The sequence below is a fragment of the Schistocerca americana genome, chromosome 1 (genome assembly GCF_021461395.2).
Source record: "Schistocerca americana isolate TAMUIC-IGC-003095 chromosome 1, iqSchAmer2.1, whole genome shotgun sequence".
In the NCBI taxonomy this organism is placed as follows: Eukaryota; Metazoa; Arthropoda; class Insecta; order Orthoptera; family Acrididae; genus Schistocerca; species Schistocerca americana.
The window spans coordinates 783,241,554-783,258,693 of NC_060119.1; the positions used below are offsets into that span (position 1 = coordinate 783,241,554).

Genomic DNA, 17,140 nt, shown 5'->3' on the forward strand with positions numbered 1-17,140 from the left:
AAACCATAATGCGTTCAGGGTGTTCTCTTTCATATGTTTCAAGCCCTACATGCCAATTGCAGTCTGCCTGATGGGGCATTAAACATGAGTCACTTGAGAAGGCCACCTTTCGCCACTCTTTGGACTTCCAGCTGCAGTAATGGTGTGCAAATTCCAGCCTCTTGTCACTGATCAGCAGCAGTTAGCATGGGTGCATGAACAAGGCATCTGCTAAAGAGACCCATCTGCAACAATGTTCAGTTGAATGGTCATTGAGTAGATATTGTTGGTAGCCTCCTTGGTTCATCAGGGTCGTCAGTTGCTCAACAGCTGCTTTCCTATTCATTGTACAAATCTCCGCAGCAGTCGTTCATCCCTGTTAAGTATGGCCCAAAGTGCACCACAATTGCCTTGGCCCAGATTTTGATTGTGGCATTTTTCCATACACAGTATATTTTAACCACGGTGGCACGCAAACAGTTCACAAAAACCAATGATCACACCAATTTGAACGTAATGTAAATAGCTCTATTTACACATTGTGACAAATACTACATTGTTTTCCGTGTCCCCATGAGACACTTTATATACCCTCCACCGCTAGTGCTTGCCATCTCTGAGTGGTTATTGTACATTGACTTCTAACATAGGTTGTGATCACATTAATGTGACTGGGTCATATATTCTTCATGTCAGTTTGGACTTCACACTTGTGCTTTGCACTTGATTTTAATGTTTACAGAGCAAAGAGCAGCCACTAAGCAAAGATATAATTTATTTCTTATTAAGCAAAGCTCTAAACTAAGGAAAGAAAATATGTTGAAGGTGCAGCTTTTTAAAAGCAGAAAAACTTTTACTCTGAATGAACTTACTTCTAGAACAAATTGTTTTCTGGTTTTCTTAAGCAATATTAGAGTTCAGGTGTACCTAACTTCCTACTGACATTACAAATGTCTTATTGCAAGTAAATTGTTTTAGGAAATTCGAAAATTTAAAAATATAAGTTATTTGGGTATTCTGAGTGTGTGTGTGTGGTGTGTTGTTTTTGATTTCTGCTCCTTTTCTTCTATAGTAGTTCTTGGGATACCTATGCAGTGCAGTTTTTCCTCCTCCACCTTGCAGTGAATGTATTCTTGTTCAGATTTGACTGTTGAGGCTCTGTGTTATGTTTAATTGTGTGAACAGCTCTTGGAAATTTTGTAGAAACTGTTTATTCGCTAGCTTCAATTGGTTGTTTAGAATGCATTGGGGTAAATTGAGGGTGTGAATGTACATTTCTAGTAATTCTTGCCTTCAGTGGTGGTATGCAGCATCTGTAAGTTCACTTTAATGTAAGAATCCAATTGCGTATGTAGATACATGGAAGTAGCAGTTCGCAGATTTACTTCTTTTTAAGTCTTAAAGGCATCCATGTGCTCATGTGGTATCTTTTCTGGTCTGGCTGGATAAAAAAGCTGATGCAATTGTCAAACTTTTAAGTTCCTGATTTTTCAAGGGCTAGGCTGGTGGCCTTGGTGGAGTGTATTATGTTATGTTGCACAGTGATAGAGTATAGTATATGTTAAATAGCCATATTCCACCACATTTTGCACATGAGAGTGAATTAGGCACCCCTGCCAACATCCACAAACTTACTCTTTGCTCACGACTGCCTAACTGTGCCCATGGCCAACCAGATGCCCATGGATAGGCACTAGAGCCTATTTTAGAGCATGGTATGTGTAAATATTGACCATCTTTCCCCAGACTTATAAATTTATTTGGGCCTCTGAATACTTCGCGTAATCTATTATCCTGTTCTATAATGCTGCAAGTTATTCTGTTCCTTTATTTTTATGTGTGTGTCATGTAACTAATTGTTAGGCTAGAAACTGTGTACAGGTGTAGGATATCATATTATGACTATTTCTTGGACAAACACTAGTACTTGTTTTGGTGCTGTGACTTTTCAGGTTGAAATTGCCTATAAGAATATAGTGTTATGTTTCATTAATGTGACATCTTTTCCCCTTAGTTATGTGTTATTCTTGTCCGTTTATATTCTTGTCCATTTATATACATTCCACAATTTAATTACTATCTTGTTCTACCTGGATAACTGCTTCAGTTTCATTTGAAGGTAAAGTTGTATGTAACAGTAGACTGTGATTATTATGTTCATGCATTTTATACTGTGTGCTTTAGTTTTGTGGCAACTCTGTTTTTTGAGTAATTACAACTTGGACAATTTTTCTGATGCTGAAAACTATATTTAATAACAGTAGCTTGGTTTTCAGTACTTCAGTGTAGCTTTGCAGTGCATAAAGAATTTTATCTTTCAAATTCACTGCAGGTGTTAAATCCTCACTCTCTTAATGTAACCATCAAAGCAGGACCACTGAAAATGAGGTGATAAATTCATAGTTAAGCACACTTGTCATGCAACCAAATGTTACATCTAACACACAGAATACCATCTGCTGTATGTTTTTTGGCATTTCTGGCAATATGTAGTTATTTTGTGCTTCTTGAGCAGCAGTTTGGCACTGCACTGTTCAGTACACATTATCTGACCTGGTCTTGGCACTGTCAAATAGGTTCTATTTCCTATGAACTTTCAGGGTTAACAAACGTCAAAACAGTGTATTGTATAGGCAGTTTTTGCTACTTTCTATTCTCAAAAGTTTTGAAGTACTAAGACTGAGAAAGCATTCAAGAAAGAAAAAAAGAAAAAAAATGTAAAATAAAGGTAAGAGTTGAGCACCTTGGAAGGTTTTACACATGCCAGTAGTCCAGCGGAACCTTTGGTGACAGTTAACAGTATAGAATTCTGAACAGCATATGGTTTATTAAATTAGGTTCACAATTTTAGAGTGGTATTTTCTGGACTTTGGTACTGTGTTTAGTTTGGACTGGAAGGCAATAAGAGGAGGCAAAGGTGCTGGTCTTGTTAAATTTGTGGCGAAGCATTCTATTGTAGAGACTGCAAAGATTACGGTGCATATTCGTAGACTTCCGCAGAAGTATATTATACTGATTGGTTTCAGTGTGGATAACAAGTGATGAACATATTTGTGTGTTGTGTGTTCAATATGCCCCGAGGTCAAACCAGTTTGAGAAGACCAAGATTCAAATCCCTATGTGATACATTTTTTTCCATATTTCCTTAAGCCAATTAAGTGCAATGCTGGGAAGAGTCCTTGGACCAGATACAACAGATTTCCTTCCACATCCTTATTAGATCTGAGCTTGTGCTCCCTCACTAATAACTTTATCATTGATGGGACTTTGAAACTAAACTTCCATTCTTCTTTTCAGGCATTGAGAGAGAAACTCGAATCTTCCACCATTCCACCCCTCCTTACTTTCATTCTGTTTTGCATTTGGTTCTGGATTTTGAATGTAGCAGCACCTATCATGTTCAAAGTGCATACACGTTTCTGCTCACAGTGGCAAATCATCCAAAAGAGCAAAAAACACTTCAGCTTCCAGCAATCTGCAGGTACATTCACCTTCTAGTGTGGCTTGAAAAATATGTGGCTTTATTGGTTGATACAACTGCTGAACTGTGTATTATTAGAAAATATGATATTTTCTCTTGTGGATGGTATGGGTGTTAGAAGGCACACTCAGGAGAGACAGTGAAACCCCTATTTTACACTTTTAAGTGAAATTGTGTAAATGGTGGCAAATTATTTTTTAAGCACATACATAAGTTTTACATTTCGTGAATTCATTGGTAGTTAATAAAATTTGATGAAAAAGTCTGGAATTATGGTTAATTTAAATTCCTTCTGGAGATTTTTCTCTTTTTCTAGTTCACAAATAATTTGAAAGTTCTGATGTCTATGTAAAAAACTTTAGCAGATATCTGAAATAACGAAGATGCTGTTAACTTAACGAACGAGAAAGCGATGGTACATTGATAAGCACACACACGCACGCGCGTGCGCGCGCACATACGCGCAGATACGCGCGCGCATACACACACAAATTTCAAGCTTTCGCAACCCTAGGTTGCTTAATCAGGAAAGAGGGAAAGATGAAAGGATGTGGGTTTTAAGGGAGAGGGTAAGGAGTCATTCCAATCCCGGGAGTGGAAAGACTTACCTTAGGGGGGGAAAAAGACAGGATACACTTGCACACACGCAAATATCCATCTGCACATATACAGACACAGGCAGACATACATAAATGCAAAGAGGTTGGGCAGAGATGTCAGTTGAGGCGGAAGTACAGAGGCAAAGATGTTGTTGAATGACAGGTGAGGTATGAGGGGCAGCAACTTGAAATTAGCAGAGGCTGAGGCCTGGGCGGTAATGGGAAGAGAGAATATATTGAAGGGCAAGTTCCCATCTCTGGAGTTCTGATAGGTTGGTGTTAGTGGGAAGTATCCAGATAACCCAGACAGTGTAACACCACAACACCCCAGTTCAGTAGTTAACCTTTCCTCCAAATCTCTCTCCCAATCCGAAACCTCTGTCCTATCCAAAGGCCTCACCTTCAACCCTACTCCCAGATTCAACCAAACAGCCCTCGTCAAAGATTTACTGTCCTACACTTGTAGTCCTTGCTGGAAATATCATTTTGCCACGAAGAAAAATAATCCTTATCCCACTCCTAATGATCCAACTCCCCAAGACACTATCCAAATTGAACCCTGCCTGGAACAGTTCCGTCCTCCGTCACAGCGGGACCCACCTCCTCTTCCTCAAAATCACCACCCTCTCCAAACCTTACAGGAATTTCTCACTTCCAGCCTTGCCTCTCAATCTTTCTTGAATAACCTTAACCCTACTCTCATCATCACCACAGCTGAAGCCCAGGCTATCCGTGATCTGAAGGCTGACCGATCCATCGTCATTCTTCCGGCTGACAAGGGTTCCACGACCGTGGTACTTGATAGTCGGGAGTATGTGGCTGAGGGACTGCACCAGCTTTCAGACAAAACTACGTACAAAGTTTGCCAAGGTAATCCCATTCCTGATGTCCAGGCGGAGCTTCAAGGAATCCTCGGAACCTTAGGCCCCCTACAAAACCTTTCACCTGACTCCATCAACCTCCTGACCCCATCGACACCCCACTCCCCTACCTTCTACCTTCTTCCTAAAATTCACAAACCCAATCATCCCGGCCGCCTCATTTTAGCTGGTTACCAAGCCTCCACAGAACATATCTCTACTTACGTAGATCAAAACCTTCAACCCATTACACCAGGCCTACACTGTAAAGCCTTCTATGTGGTAATGATCAGCAACAAACTGTCCATTTGCATCAACGGAGACAGGCAGACAGTGTTTGTTGGTAATGAGGATCACCCTGTGGCTAAACATGCCTTGGTGCACAGCCAGCACATGTTGGCATAATGTTACACTGTCCGGGTTATCTGGATACTTCCCACTGACACCAACCTATCAGAACTCCGGAGTTAGGAACTTGCACTTCAGTATATCCTCTCTTCCCGTTACCCACCAGGCCTCAACCTCCGCTAATTTCAAGTTGCCCCCCCTCGTACCTCACCTGTCATTCAACAACATCTTTGCCTCTGTACTTGCACCTCGACTGACATCTCTGCCCAACATCTTTGCATTTACATATGTCTGCCAGTGTCTGTATATGTGGGATGGATATTTGCGTGTGTGTGTGTGTGCGTGTGCGTGTGCGTGTGCGTGTGCGTGCGCGTGAGTGTATACCTGTCCTTTTTTCCCCCCCTAAGATAAGTCTTTCCACCTTCGGGATTGGAATGACTCCTTACCCTCTCTCTTAACACTCACATCCTTTCGTCTTTCCCTCTCCTTCCCTCTTTCCTGATAAAGCAACCGTGGGTTGCGAAAGCTGAATTTTTTTTGTGTGTGTGTGTGTGTGTGTGTGTGTGTGTGTGTGTGTGTGTGTGTGTGTGTGTGCGAGCGCGCGCGCGCGCGCGCGTGTGTTTTTGTTTGTTAGTGTCTCTATCAACATACCACATCATCTTTGTTTTTAGATACATTTTTCCCACGTGGAATGTCGTCCCCCCCCCCCCCCCCCCTCTCTCTCTCTCTCTCTCTCTCTCTCTCTCTGTAATCATGCAGTGCGAGGAAGCCAATGCAGTAAGATGTAAGATTGAAACCAATGTTTACACATTGAAGAAAGTGGAAAGTCAAAAAAGCCTAGTATGGAATAAATTTCTGTTGGTTGTAGACAAAAACAGTGCGTCTACTGGGTACGTATTGTGCATAAACTGCTCCACATTATCGTGTTTCCAGTCGGGAACCACTCATTTAAAAAAACACAGCTGCAAGAAACCTCACAAAGATACAGCTCCTTCACGGATATCGGCAGTAATAAATAGTATTACAGCAAAGTGTGTTGCCATGTGTGCTAAAGATATGAGACCTTTTCATGCTGTTTCCGGTGAAGGTTTCAGAGAACTTAGGCCAAGAATTAGCACATCTAGGTGCGCATTATGGAGAAGTTAACGTGGCAGATGTCATGCCACATCCCTCTATTATAAGCAGACATGTCAAAGAACGAGCTGATGCAATACAAAACAGCATAATGTCTTCTGTTATTGCAGAAGTTATTAATAAAATATGTGCTGCGACAGATGATATGTGGACTGGTTCGCAAAATCTGGTGCACTATTTGACGCTTACAACACATTACATTAACACAGATTGGTCTGTCGTGAACAATGTGTTATTTACAACAAAATTGCTGGGAGTTAAGAAGACAGGAGTAAATATTATGATAGAAATTAAAGAGAGGATGGGTGATTGGGACATTTTGCCGGACATGTTGCACAGTTTTGGTTTTGTCTACGACCAGGGTGCCAATGTAATAAAGGCTTTGGAAAATCACGAAAGGATTCCTTGTGCTGCTCATTGTATAAACACACACTTAACCATAGTTTCGATGAAGATAACTTCTTGCTAAATCATGCCCGGAACATCGCATCAACAATAAATACTCCAAAATGCATTATAAGGTACATTAAGAGAAGTAGCCTCTGCTTGTCTTTGAAATCATCGTTGAAACTAGAGGCCTACACACGCTGGAACAGCTTGTACACTATGCTGGAATCCTTACACACTCTATTATCATAGATCCTTCAAGTACTGTTTAATCACCACCCAGAAAGAGAGTTCGTTTCAAGGAATGGAGGAACAACAGATCATCCGCAGCAGATAAAGTAGATCTCTACATTTTAATGTACCCCGGAGATGATGATGACATCTTAAAGCGGGCAACAGACATGAAACAGATCTACCAGGCCTAGCTGCAGTTGCACGACGTATTTTATGTATCCCAGCAACAAGCGCACCTAGTGAAAGATGCTTTAGTAAAGCCGGCATGTTACTAACAAATCACCGCAGCCAATTAAATGTGGAACGCCTAAGTGATTTACTGCTGATAAACAATAACTATAATTTTGTTTCTGTTGCAAACATGTGAAAAGTACGACAAGTAACGTCTGTAAATGTTTAATGTTCTTTGTATGCTTTCTTTATGAAGATGGTTGTCTTCTAGATTACAGGGACAACACTTATTTAATGTTTCCTATTAATGAAAGGAAAAATATATCTTCTGTTTGGAAATGAGACTCATCTTCTATCCACGATTGTATTGAAATATCATTTTACTTCCCAATTCCTTTATATGAATTTAGCTGTGTCTCGTACCCAATCTTGGCAACGTTACTTTTGTATTAAAAGAGAGAGAGACAGAGGTAAATACATTGTGTGTGTGTGTGTGTGTGTGTGTGTGTGTGTGTGTGTGTGAGAGAGAGAGAGAGAGAGAGAGAGAGAGAGAGAGAGAGAGAGAGAGAGGCAGGCGTTGGATTTGCACAGTATGGCGAGGCGAGGCGAGGCGAGGTGAGGTGAGACGTCAGCGGTGACCGGTCATGCTCGGTTATCCGCGTGTCTGGAATCCGGACAAGAGACATGGGGCGAGTACGTGACCGAGTCAAGTCGTGTGGGGCTGGACACGAGCGGCTTGGTCCCCTTGTAAACAGGCGAGCAGTGACCGGTCAAACATTGAGCGTTGCAGCACTCTAGTTGGTACTTCAGTAGTGGCAACTATTTATTTATAGCTCGTACAAAATAGATACGTGTTTCAGAGTTTTACTGTCCTTGAAAGTAGTCACCAGCATTGTGTGTAACCCGTTGCCTGCGATGTGGAAGTCGTAGGATACTCTTAGCATTGCCAGTTGTGCTGACAGTTCGAGAGGTGCAGTCTATTGCTTGACAAATCTGTAGCAGTTCTGAAGCGAATGCCGTGAAGTGTTTCCTTCAGTTTAGAAATCAAGTTGAACTTATGAGGGCTTAAGTCAGGGGAGTGCAGTAGGTGGTATAGCACTTAGCAGCCTCATAAGTCAAACAAATCAGTAACAGCTTTTACTGTATGTGCTTGAGAGCATTGTCCTGCAAAATGATGGTCGGGTCTTGTAGGAAGTGTCATCACTTCTGTCTGTATGCTGTTCATTTTTGGAACACAACCTATGACCAGTTTATAGACAGAAGTGATGACACTTCCTGCAGGACCTGACCATCATTTTGCAGGCCAATGCCCAAGCACGTACAGTGCAAGCTGTTAGTGATTTGTTTGACTGATGGGGCTGCTAAGTGCTATACCACCTACTGCACTCTCCTAACTTAAGGCCTCATGAGTTCAACTCATTTTCTAAACTGAAGCAAACACTACACGGCATTCGTTTCAGAACTGCTACAAATTCATCGGGCAATAGACTGCGCCGCTTGAACTGTCAACACAACTGGCACCGCTAAGAGTATCCTACGGCTTCCACATCATTGGCAACAGGTTATACACAATGCTGGTGACTACTTTGAAGGTCAGTGAAACTCAGATACGTGTTTCAATTTTGTACAAGCTGTAAATAAATAGTTGCCGCTATTAAAATTCCAACCTGTGTGTGTGTGTGTGTGTGTGTGTGTGTGTGTGTGTGTGTGTGTGTTACAGAGCATGACACACCCAATTACAGAGTTATGTTCTGTAAATAGCTTTATGAAGTTCAATGTATGTGGATACCAAGCAGCACAGTGAAATACAATTTTGTTGGATATGATGTAGAACTGTCCTGCTGGGTCCCCCTCCAAAATAACGTGAAAATAGAAACATATCCTGAAAGAAATGCAAAATGTGAGTGACAGTTATTATTGTATTTAAATTTTTCAGTTTTTACAGATAGCTCCTAACCCAACCAAGACTTTGTAAACAACTACTTATTCCAAACATAATTTACACCATACAATAGTTGATACTTTTTACCTGCAAATCAAAGTTAATGCAGTTTTGTAATAGTCTAACCTCCCTGGCTTGATAATACAAATGCAAACTACATGAAACACAGTATAGTTGCTGTTATTTTGGTAGTGTTAGGAGGCAAAGCACTAATGGCACAAATTTGTTCAAACTTCTACCATCTTTTACCAGTTCAGAACTAGGGAGACGACACTTCTCCAAAGTAAATGCCTAACATTATTCCGTTAAGTGTAAGCAGTGTTAAATTAATAAGCGATAATGTAGATTTGGTGTAAGAATCATGGAGAATGGAAAATTAAGTTCATTTTTAAATTTTTTATTTTTTGTAATTTATACACTGAAGAGACAAAACGTTGCGACTATCTGCTCAATATCATGTGATCCACCTTTGGAATGCAGTACAGCAGTGATTCTGAACGGCATGGATTTGGCAAGTCCTTGGTAAATTTCTGAGGTACTTAGCACCAAAGCATAAGCCATACATTTCCCATAAATTACTGGCTGGTGGTTTGAAGACATAGAGCTGGTACCCAGTAGTATTGCAGATGTACTTCGTGGGTTATGATGATACTAATTTGGTAGTGAAGACATAAAAATAACTTCACTATAATGCTCCTCAAACCACTGTAGCATAATTCTGGTCTTGTAGTCTGGATATTTCTCCTGCTGGAAGATGTCATCACCATCATTCTTCAACCAGTTCCAAGATCTTTACAACAGTAGCAAGCGAGGAGCTTTTCCTTTTCCGAGATGCTCATTCCCAGGCACAGTGTCATAATAATCTGTCCTTTGACAATGTCACTTATGTTAGTGGATTTCCTCATTTGCATTCTTTATTGTCACTAGAATGGTTCGCATTCGTCTCTGCTCTGCAGTGCCAACAGATGGCGTTCAGTCTCAACGTGGGTGGTAGTCACAGTATCTTGGCGTGTCAGTGTATATGTTCAACGTGACATCTGTTGGTCACAAGAACAACGTGAAAGGGATAATACACATCACACCATACATTCTGAGGCATATGTGGACTCTGAAGTGACTGCATTAGATATGCACATTTTGGAGTCAGAAATTGTTGTTAGAACAGGAGGTTCATACAAAAGTTCTTCTATAACATAAGTCCATAAAAAGAATTCTGTGGGAGTCGGATTTGGAGGGTTACAAGGCCAAGAGAACAACGCAGCATCATTACGGCTAGTACCACCGATCCTACTGTTTGGATGATGTTGATTTAAAATTGGCAAAGTACCATACCCCAATATTAAATTTTTGAAGTTTTATTTTACATTCTCTATAATTTTTATTGTTGTATCACTCTTCATTAAATGGTTATATCCACATGGAATAACCATATCCATGTTGACTTGTACTACATTTCAAAGTTTACACACTTATTCCACAAACACTCTGTCCAGTTGTTGCAGTGTCTGATTTATGGAGTGATTTAAAAGTGATCTCTGTATAATGGATTCTTACAGCTAACAACATGTGTAGAACAGCAGTAATGTGTTCATTATTTGGATATATTGCCACTGCTGTGTTTATATTTTTTATGTTAATGTGCACCTTAATATTGCTTGTAATCTGACGATGGTTCTTTTTTATTGTACAGGTTGATGCTGCAAAGGCACCCGGCTATCGCGGAAATGCTGTATGCTCCCCAGTTTCATCAAAAACGAGCAGCAATAGCACAACTCCACCATCCCTCTCTGCTGCACCAGGACCACAGTACCAGAATGCACCCACCTTCTCAGCAGAGTCTATAGGGCCATGTCTTAACCATCCAAATAAGCCACCCCAACAACAGGCTTCACCAAGTGGAGCTGGGGATGCAGTATTTGGTGCTGCACGCAGTGGTTTCCCAACAGCTGAACTTGCCCAACCTCGTGTCCCTCCATCTCATGACCATGGTCCTGGACCTGCTATTTTTGCAACTCCAGAACAGCAAACACAGCTTTTGAAAATGGTTCCACCTGGACCAGGACCTGTTTCAGAACCTCAGTTGCTAGCTCCATTTCATCCTCATCACCACCACCACCATCAGCAGCAGCACCATCATCATCATGCTCCCCCTGTGACAACTGTGAGTATGTCAAGACTCAATCCCCGAGCTCCTGATTTCAGCCTTCACCTTCCACCTGGTAAGGCTCAGCAACAGCAGCCACAACAGGCACCACCACCAGGTGCATTTGCTTCAGGATATCATAATAGAGCTCCACCACCTCCCTCATCTGCTCCTGGGTTAGCTGCAGTTCTGCCTGGACTCTCTGGTGTTCCATTTGCAGCACCTGGACCAGCAGGGAAACAGCCTCCTGGACCATATGGTGGCCATGGTGCAGCTGGTGCTGGAGGAAACCCACGGTGGCAGTTGTATGGGCAGCCATACCATGGACCAGGACCACATCATCCTGCAGATGTCGTTGGGCAGCTTGGCTTTCCTTCTGGTGCAATAGCTCATTTGGCTAGTCTAGCAGCTGGGCTCCCTGGCTCGGCAGACTTGCTTGCTGGTCTTGAAAATGGAAGTGGTGGATCGCCACCACCATCACCTGCTGGAGGTGCAGGTGATGGAAGATCGACAGAAGACCGCAAAATCCGGCCAATAGGCACTGAGCGTGCTAGCTGGAAGAACCTTGTCAATAATGTAGCTGGTGATCCTGACTGGATGCTAGGTGCAGCTGAGCCAAAGGTGTGGCCTGGACATACCGTGGATCGGGGTCATCCACAACAGCAGCAGCAGCAACAACAGCAGCAACAGCAGCAGCAGCAGCAGCAACAGCAACAAATTTTCAGAACTAACCCATCACATTATGGCCGTCTGCCTTCTGCTGATGATTTGCAGCATATGGTAGAAGCTCCTTTCCAGGTAAGTCCGTAAGAAAATTTGTAACAACCATGTAAAGTCCCATAGCTTGTATCTAGTGTATGCTCTTAATGTAGAAGTTAGAAAAACCAGTTACTTGTAGGGATGGTTATGTATATCATCGATCTGACAGAAGCAAACCTCATCCATCAAACCTTTGTATGAGTTGACAACTTCTAAATTATGCACATTCCCAAAAAAAGTAAAATGGGAGTATCAGCTAGGAGAGCTTTAGAAGTGGGTTCTGGCACTAGAAAAGCTGGAATTAATATTCAGTTGGACAGTAACCCAAATGAGGAGAGCCAAAATGACATGTACCAACCTGATATGTTGCTGTAGCTCCCACTGAATTTGAAGTTATCACTGAAACAGTCAGTGTCAGACACTAAATAAAAGAAGTGGGTTAGTAGAAATAAATTCTGAATGAGCTTTAAATTGAACTACAAGAATTTACTTGAAAAATAAGAAAATGGCAAAATATAAATCACAGAGTTACAAATTTTTACAAAGTTCTCCAGCGCACCTTGCCCTACTACAGCAGATTTACAATAATATAAACACAACTGTTGTATAAGCAACAAATTATTGTAAATATGCCACTTAAAACAAGTATGATATAAATGAATGAATCATTGGTATGCTCTAACTTAGTATCCCTTTCGTCGTGACTCTTTACAAAAATTATTTACAAAAATTATATGTTCGGACTGTTAAATTAAATAGATATTTTAGTTTTGTTTCATTGCATAGTCACTCCTGTTGTGTTAATTCATATTACAAAAGTGGTTCTTTTCCCTGTTATGGAAGCATAAGCTTGATTGTGAATTTCAAGCAAGTTCACAAATTAACAGATACTGTTAGGGAATTACCTTGTAAAGTTTTTCTAAATAATATCCCATGTTTTTATAAAGTAATGTATGCTTATAAATTAACGATACCTATACGGAATATGTTTCAAATTCCTTATTTGTAGACATACATGATATAGTTATTTACAGAATCCATTTATTTATTTATTTATTTATTTATTTTTTTTTTATACAGTGTGTCTCATGGTTCCTAGTACAGGGATCCTATTCTAGGGCTGGCCGGGGTGGCCGAGCGGTTCTAGGCGCTACAGTCTGGAACCGCGCGACCGCTACGGTCGCAGGTTCGAATCCTGCCTCCAGTATGGATGTGTATGATGTCCTTAGGTTAGCTAGGTTTCAAGTAGTTCTAAGTTCTAGGTGACTGATGACCTCTGAAGTTTAGTCCCATAGTGCTCAGAGCCATTTGAGCCTGTTCTAGGGATTGTAGAGAGTGCGTAGTAAATAAAGTTTTTGATAAGGAATTCATACATTATACCTGGTGGGGGGGGGGGGGGGGGTGGTCAGATCAACAACTCCCTTACACTTTCATATAGGTAACTTACTCTTTAAACCCAGAGTATGTGGGTTTCTTTTTTATCTACGTATCTAGCCTTGTTCGCCAAATCCCAACAAATGGCTTCAGGGTCCTATTGTGTAGGTAAAGTCTTTAAAATATTTCAAAAAATCTACTGGGTTCACACTGCTTCTAGAGTCGAACTTGCAAAGTTGCTTATATCGAACCTATATTCTACACTGTCAGCATGCTTATTTGGTTGACATATATTTCTGATTCTATGTAACTGCCTGCATTAGTGCCATTACATATGATACATTCTGTGCATTAACCAGTTAACTACATCTCTCTTAATCTTTTAATTACTTTCATTGCTGTAGGTCTTACACTCATCACATACAAATTTACATTCGTCTCCGAGTGGAAAATAGTAACAGCCTGTATTTGCAGTTTCTATTTGGTTAACATATTTTTGCATTTGTTTTAAATGGACTACTCTTGGGTTTCATATCAGATCTTATTTCCCCAAACTATGTCCTTACACTATTATTGCTGTATTTTATCTAATGTATTTGAAACACAATCCATTTCAAGAACACATTTAATTCCCTTTCAAGTTTTCTGTGCTCATCGCAGGAATTTGATCACTTTCAAATGGACTGATAACACAGCCACATTCTTTAAGTGACTGTCACTACTTTCAGAGATTTGTTTTCTGCTCTTCTTTTACTAGTTGCATTTGTTGAGTCTCACTAACAACCTCCAGTGTATCCCCGTTGATACTTACTGTCATTAAAGCCACTACAGTTACAGCCCCCCCTGCAACACTGCTCATCTGTTAAATTTATTGTGCTCCATGTGCACAAGCCGCTGCTTGTTAAATTGCTGATACACATCTTTTATTTGCTCTGTCGAATGCGGTCTTCTGGCTGAAAGTGCATGCATGATTTGGTGCCTCCCCAGAGTTAAGCCTTGCATGGTCTTTTTCTGCAACTTGTCACCCACCACTGATACATGCTGCATTGCACTTTCATTTTCTGTTACTATGCACTATTCCTATACACATGGGCGCTATGATCTTCTCTACCGATCAATTTTAATGTTATCAAACAAGTTTCGTGCCTTAAGTACCACTTACAATGTACCTGTTCTACAAATAACTGTAAATTATAGTTATTTGTTCAGCAACACAGAACGTCTTTTGGAAATAAAAAATGTTTTACGTACATTAAAGGAGAATTTCATAGGATGTGTTCAATTATATGTTAATCGCACGAAAGAATGCAGTGCAAAACTGCTCTTATTGTTGAGGGGTAGCTGCAGCAGATCTTTAGTCTGTTCATTGACTTCTCTGTCTTGGCAGAGTTCAGGAAGCAGTAATGCATACGAAGATGGCCAGCTTGATGTCCGTTACCCTGAATTTATCAATATGTTCACAGAACATTTGAAGTATGACACAATGAACTAAGGCTATTACTGCCCCCAGCACTGTAAATATTCCAGGATAATTGACAAATGATGAACCAAGTGTACAAAGTTGGAAGTGTTTAGATGATGGTTCAACACTAGAGATCTGAGAGGACAATGTGTAATTGTCATTGAATTTGCTTCGGTTATCTTTGCTGTAAGAACAGTAAATTGTAGCATTCAATAATGAATGCCTATCACAGTTACAACTCTGATGAGAAATGTTGGTCTAAAAGTTCTCAGATCACAGTTTATTCCCATGGGGTCATTTTTTGTGACCTTCAGATCAGTGTGTGGTCTAGGTTAGAAAACTTCTTAACACAGTGTAAAAAGATTAGTGTATTATGTTTTTGAAATTTTCTGATAATGTGGAAAGAAAATGATCCATCCATTTTTATGGAAACCATACAGTGTAATGATTTTGAACTCAGATCTATGATAGCATAATTTACATTTTACAGGCAGGACATCCAGAGAACCAACACTCATTCCATAATGGCAGTGGCACAGTAGCAGCCTTGTCGTTAATGCATCATGGTCTTCCGCTGATGCCACAATTTGGAGTTGCAGGTGCAGGAGCAGGAGCTAGTGCAGATATGGATGCTGTTAAAATGGAAGCTCCCAGTTGGGGCTTGCAAGATGTTCAGGAGAAGCCACATGTAAGTTTGTTACCTTTTATGGTTTACTGCATATGGTTTTAAGTTTACTGTTGTTTAAATTGTGTAAAAATCTTTATATTATTAATTAGATTATTTTTCTCTTTTCAGCAATGGCATGCCAAATGGAGTCATTAAGGAAGAAATTCAGCATAATGTTCAGACGTGAAGCTAGTTAAAGACGTATATCTTCTAAACATGAACTTTTTTTATTAAAAAGATCCATCTGTAGCTTATAAAAATGCTTTGGTCTTTTCACCTAGTGTTTGGGATACAGACCTCTGGTAGCTTATTAGAAACCCCAATCAGGAAACTCGTGCAATTGAAAATTCATTTGGTTTCTAGGTATTTTACTTTGACCCAGTCCATGTTTTGCTAATGGCTTGCCAAAACAGGCCACATTTATAGTTGACATGCATTAAAGCAAGTTTGCTTGTACCCAGTCTATGGGTTTATGTTGCACTTGTCAACTCGTGGCTCAATGATGGAACTTGTCCCTCTCTTAATATATGATTGTTGTGGGTGCCGCTGTAATATTGTAGCTATGAGGCGCGTCGGAAATTAGCGGTTAATGAATTCGGTGTATATAACTATTTTGTGAACCAAGAGATACTGTAGCTCATCTTTCAAAAATAAGTTCTTTGCATGTTTCGTCCTTTATTTGATAATTGCTTTGTAGTTTAAGAAATAAAAGAATACAGATTTATCTGCAATGAATTTTTTTCCTCTCTCATCCTATAGTTCTGTGATAAGCAAAGAACTGTTCTTCATTTTTTATTTAGTAAGGGAACTGTTGGTCTTCAGTTTTCTGCAGTTTACCTATACTGTCAATCTAGTTTCGACAACATGAGAAAAGGAATAGAGAGCAAATAATATAAATATGGTAGTATTGCTGCATATAGATTTGGCTGCTCTTGAAGCCTGGGTTATGGAGTTTGTTCAAGTGTTCATTTTATGTAATGATGGAACATTTGTGTTCTCCAAGCGTATTTTGATCGCATTATAATAAATATATACGTACGTACATATATATAAATACAAGTGAGAACGCAGAAATGTATTGGAAAATATTCTTTACCAATTAATGATACAAAAGGAAAGGAGTTGACTAACATTTCTTCCCTTTGCGTTTTGTTAATCTCGTTTTGAAGGTGTATTGCACACCTGTTCATCTATGATGATCATGGGGCTCAGCCCACTTAATTATGATGTTGAGCTGTGAGGCAGACTGTGTCCTTCAAGGTATTGCCTTATTGCACAAGTAGCCCTTGAAGGGATTGTTGCCACACTTCCACAGATGTAGGGATATTCAGTAAGTGGATTATGTATAATTGCTTGTACATGAAGACTTAAATATATCTTTATGCACTGTGAGATGAGTTTCTTTATTCAGACTAGAGCCTAGAGTATCCTTTTCCTACACAGTTCTTCTAAAACTTTCATAGAATTTCTATATCCTTAACAGTGTCCTCCCTTCCCCTCTCTCTCACACACAATCCCTCTCTCTGTCTAAGGAAATAAAAACCTACTTTCATTAAATTACCTTGAAAACTCGAAATATTTCATATCTTAAGTATTAATA

General features: G+C 40.2%; 1 protein-coding gene across 1 annotated transcript in view; it reads left to right on the forward strand.

Annotated features, from left to right (window-relative positions):
* LOC124594193 (ankyrin repeat domain-containing protein 17) overlaps nt 1–16,932 on the forward strand; it is a 256,867-nt gene extending 239,935 nt beyond the window's left edge. Inside the window, exons 41-43 of the mRNA XM_047132555.1 lie at nt 10,826–12,076; nt 15,364–15,561; nt 15,670–16,932. Of these exons, the coding sequence (XP_046988511.1) occupies nt 10,826–12,076; nt 15,364–15,561; nt 15,670–15,696 (1,476 nt within the window). The 3' untranslated portion in view covers nt 15,697–16,932. The remainder of the gene's footprint in view (nt 1–10,825; nt 12,077–15,363; nt 15,562–15,669) is intronic.
* The last annotated feature ends 208 nt before the right edge of the window (nt 16,933–17,140 follow it).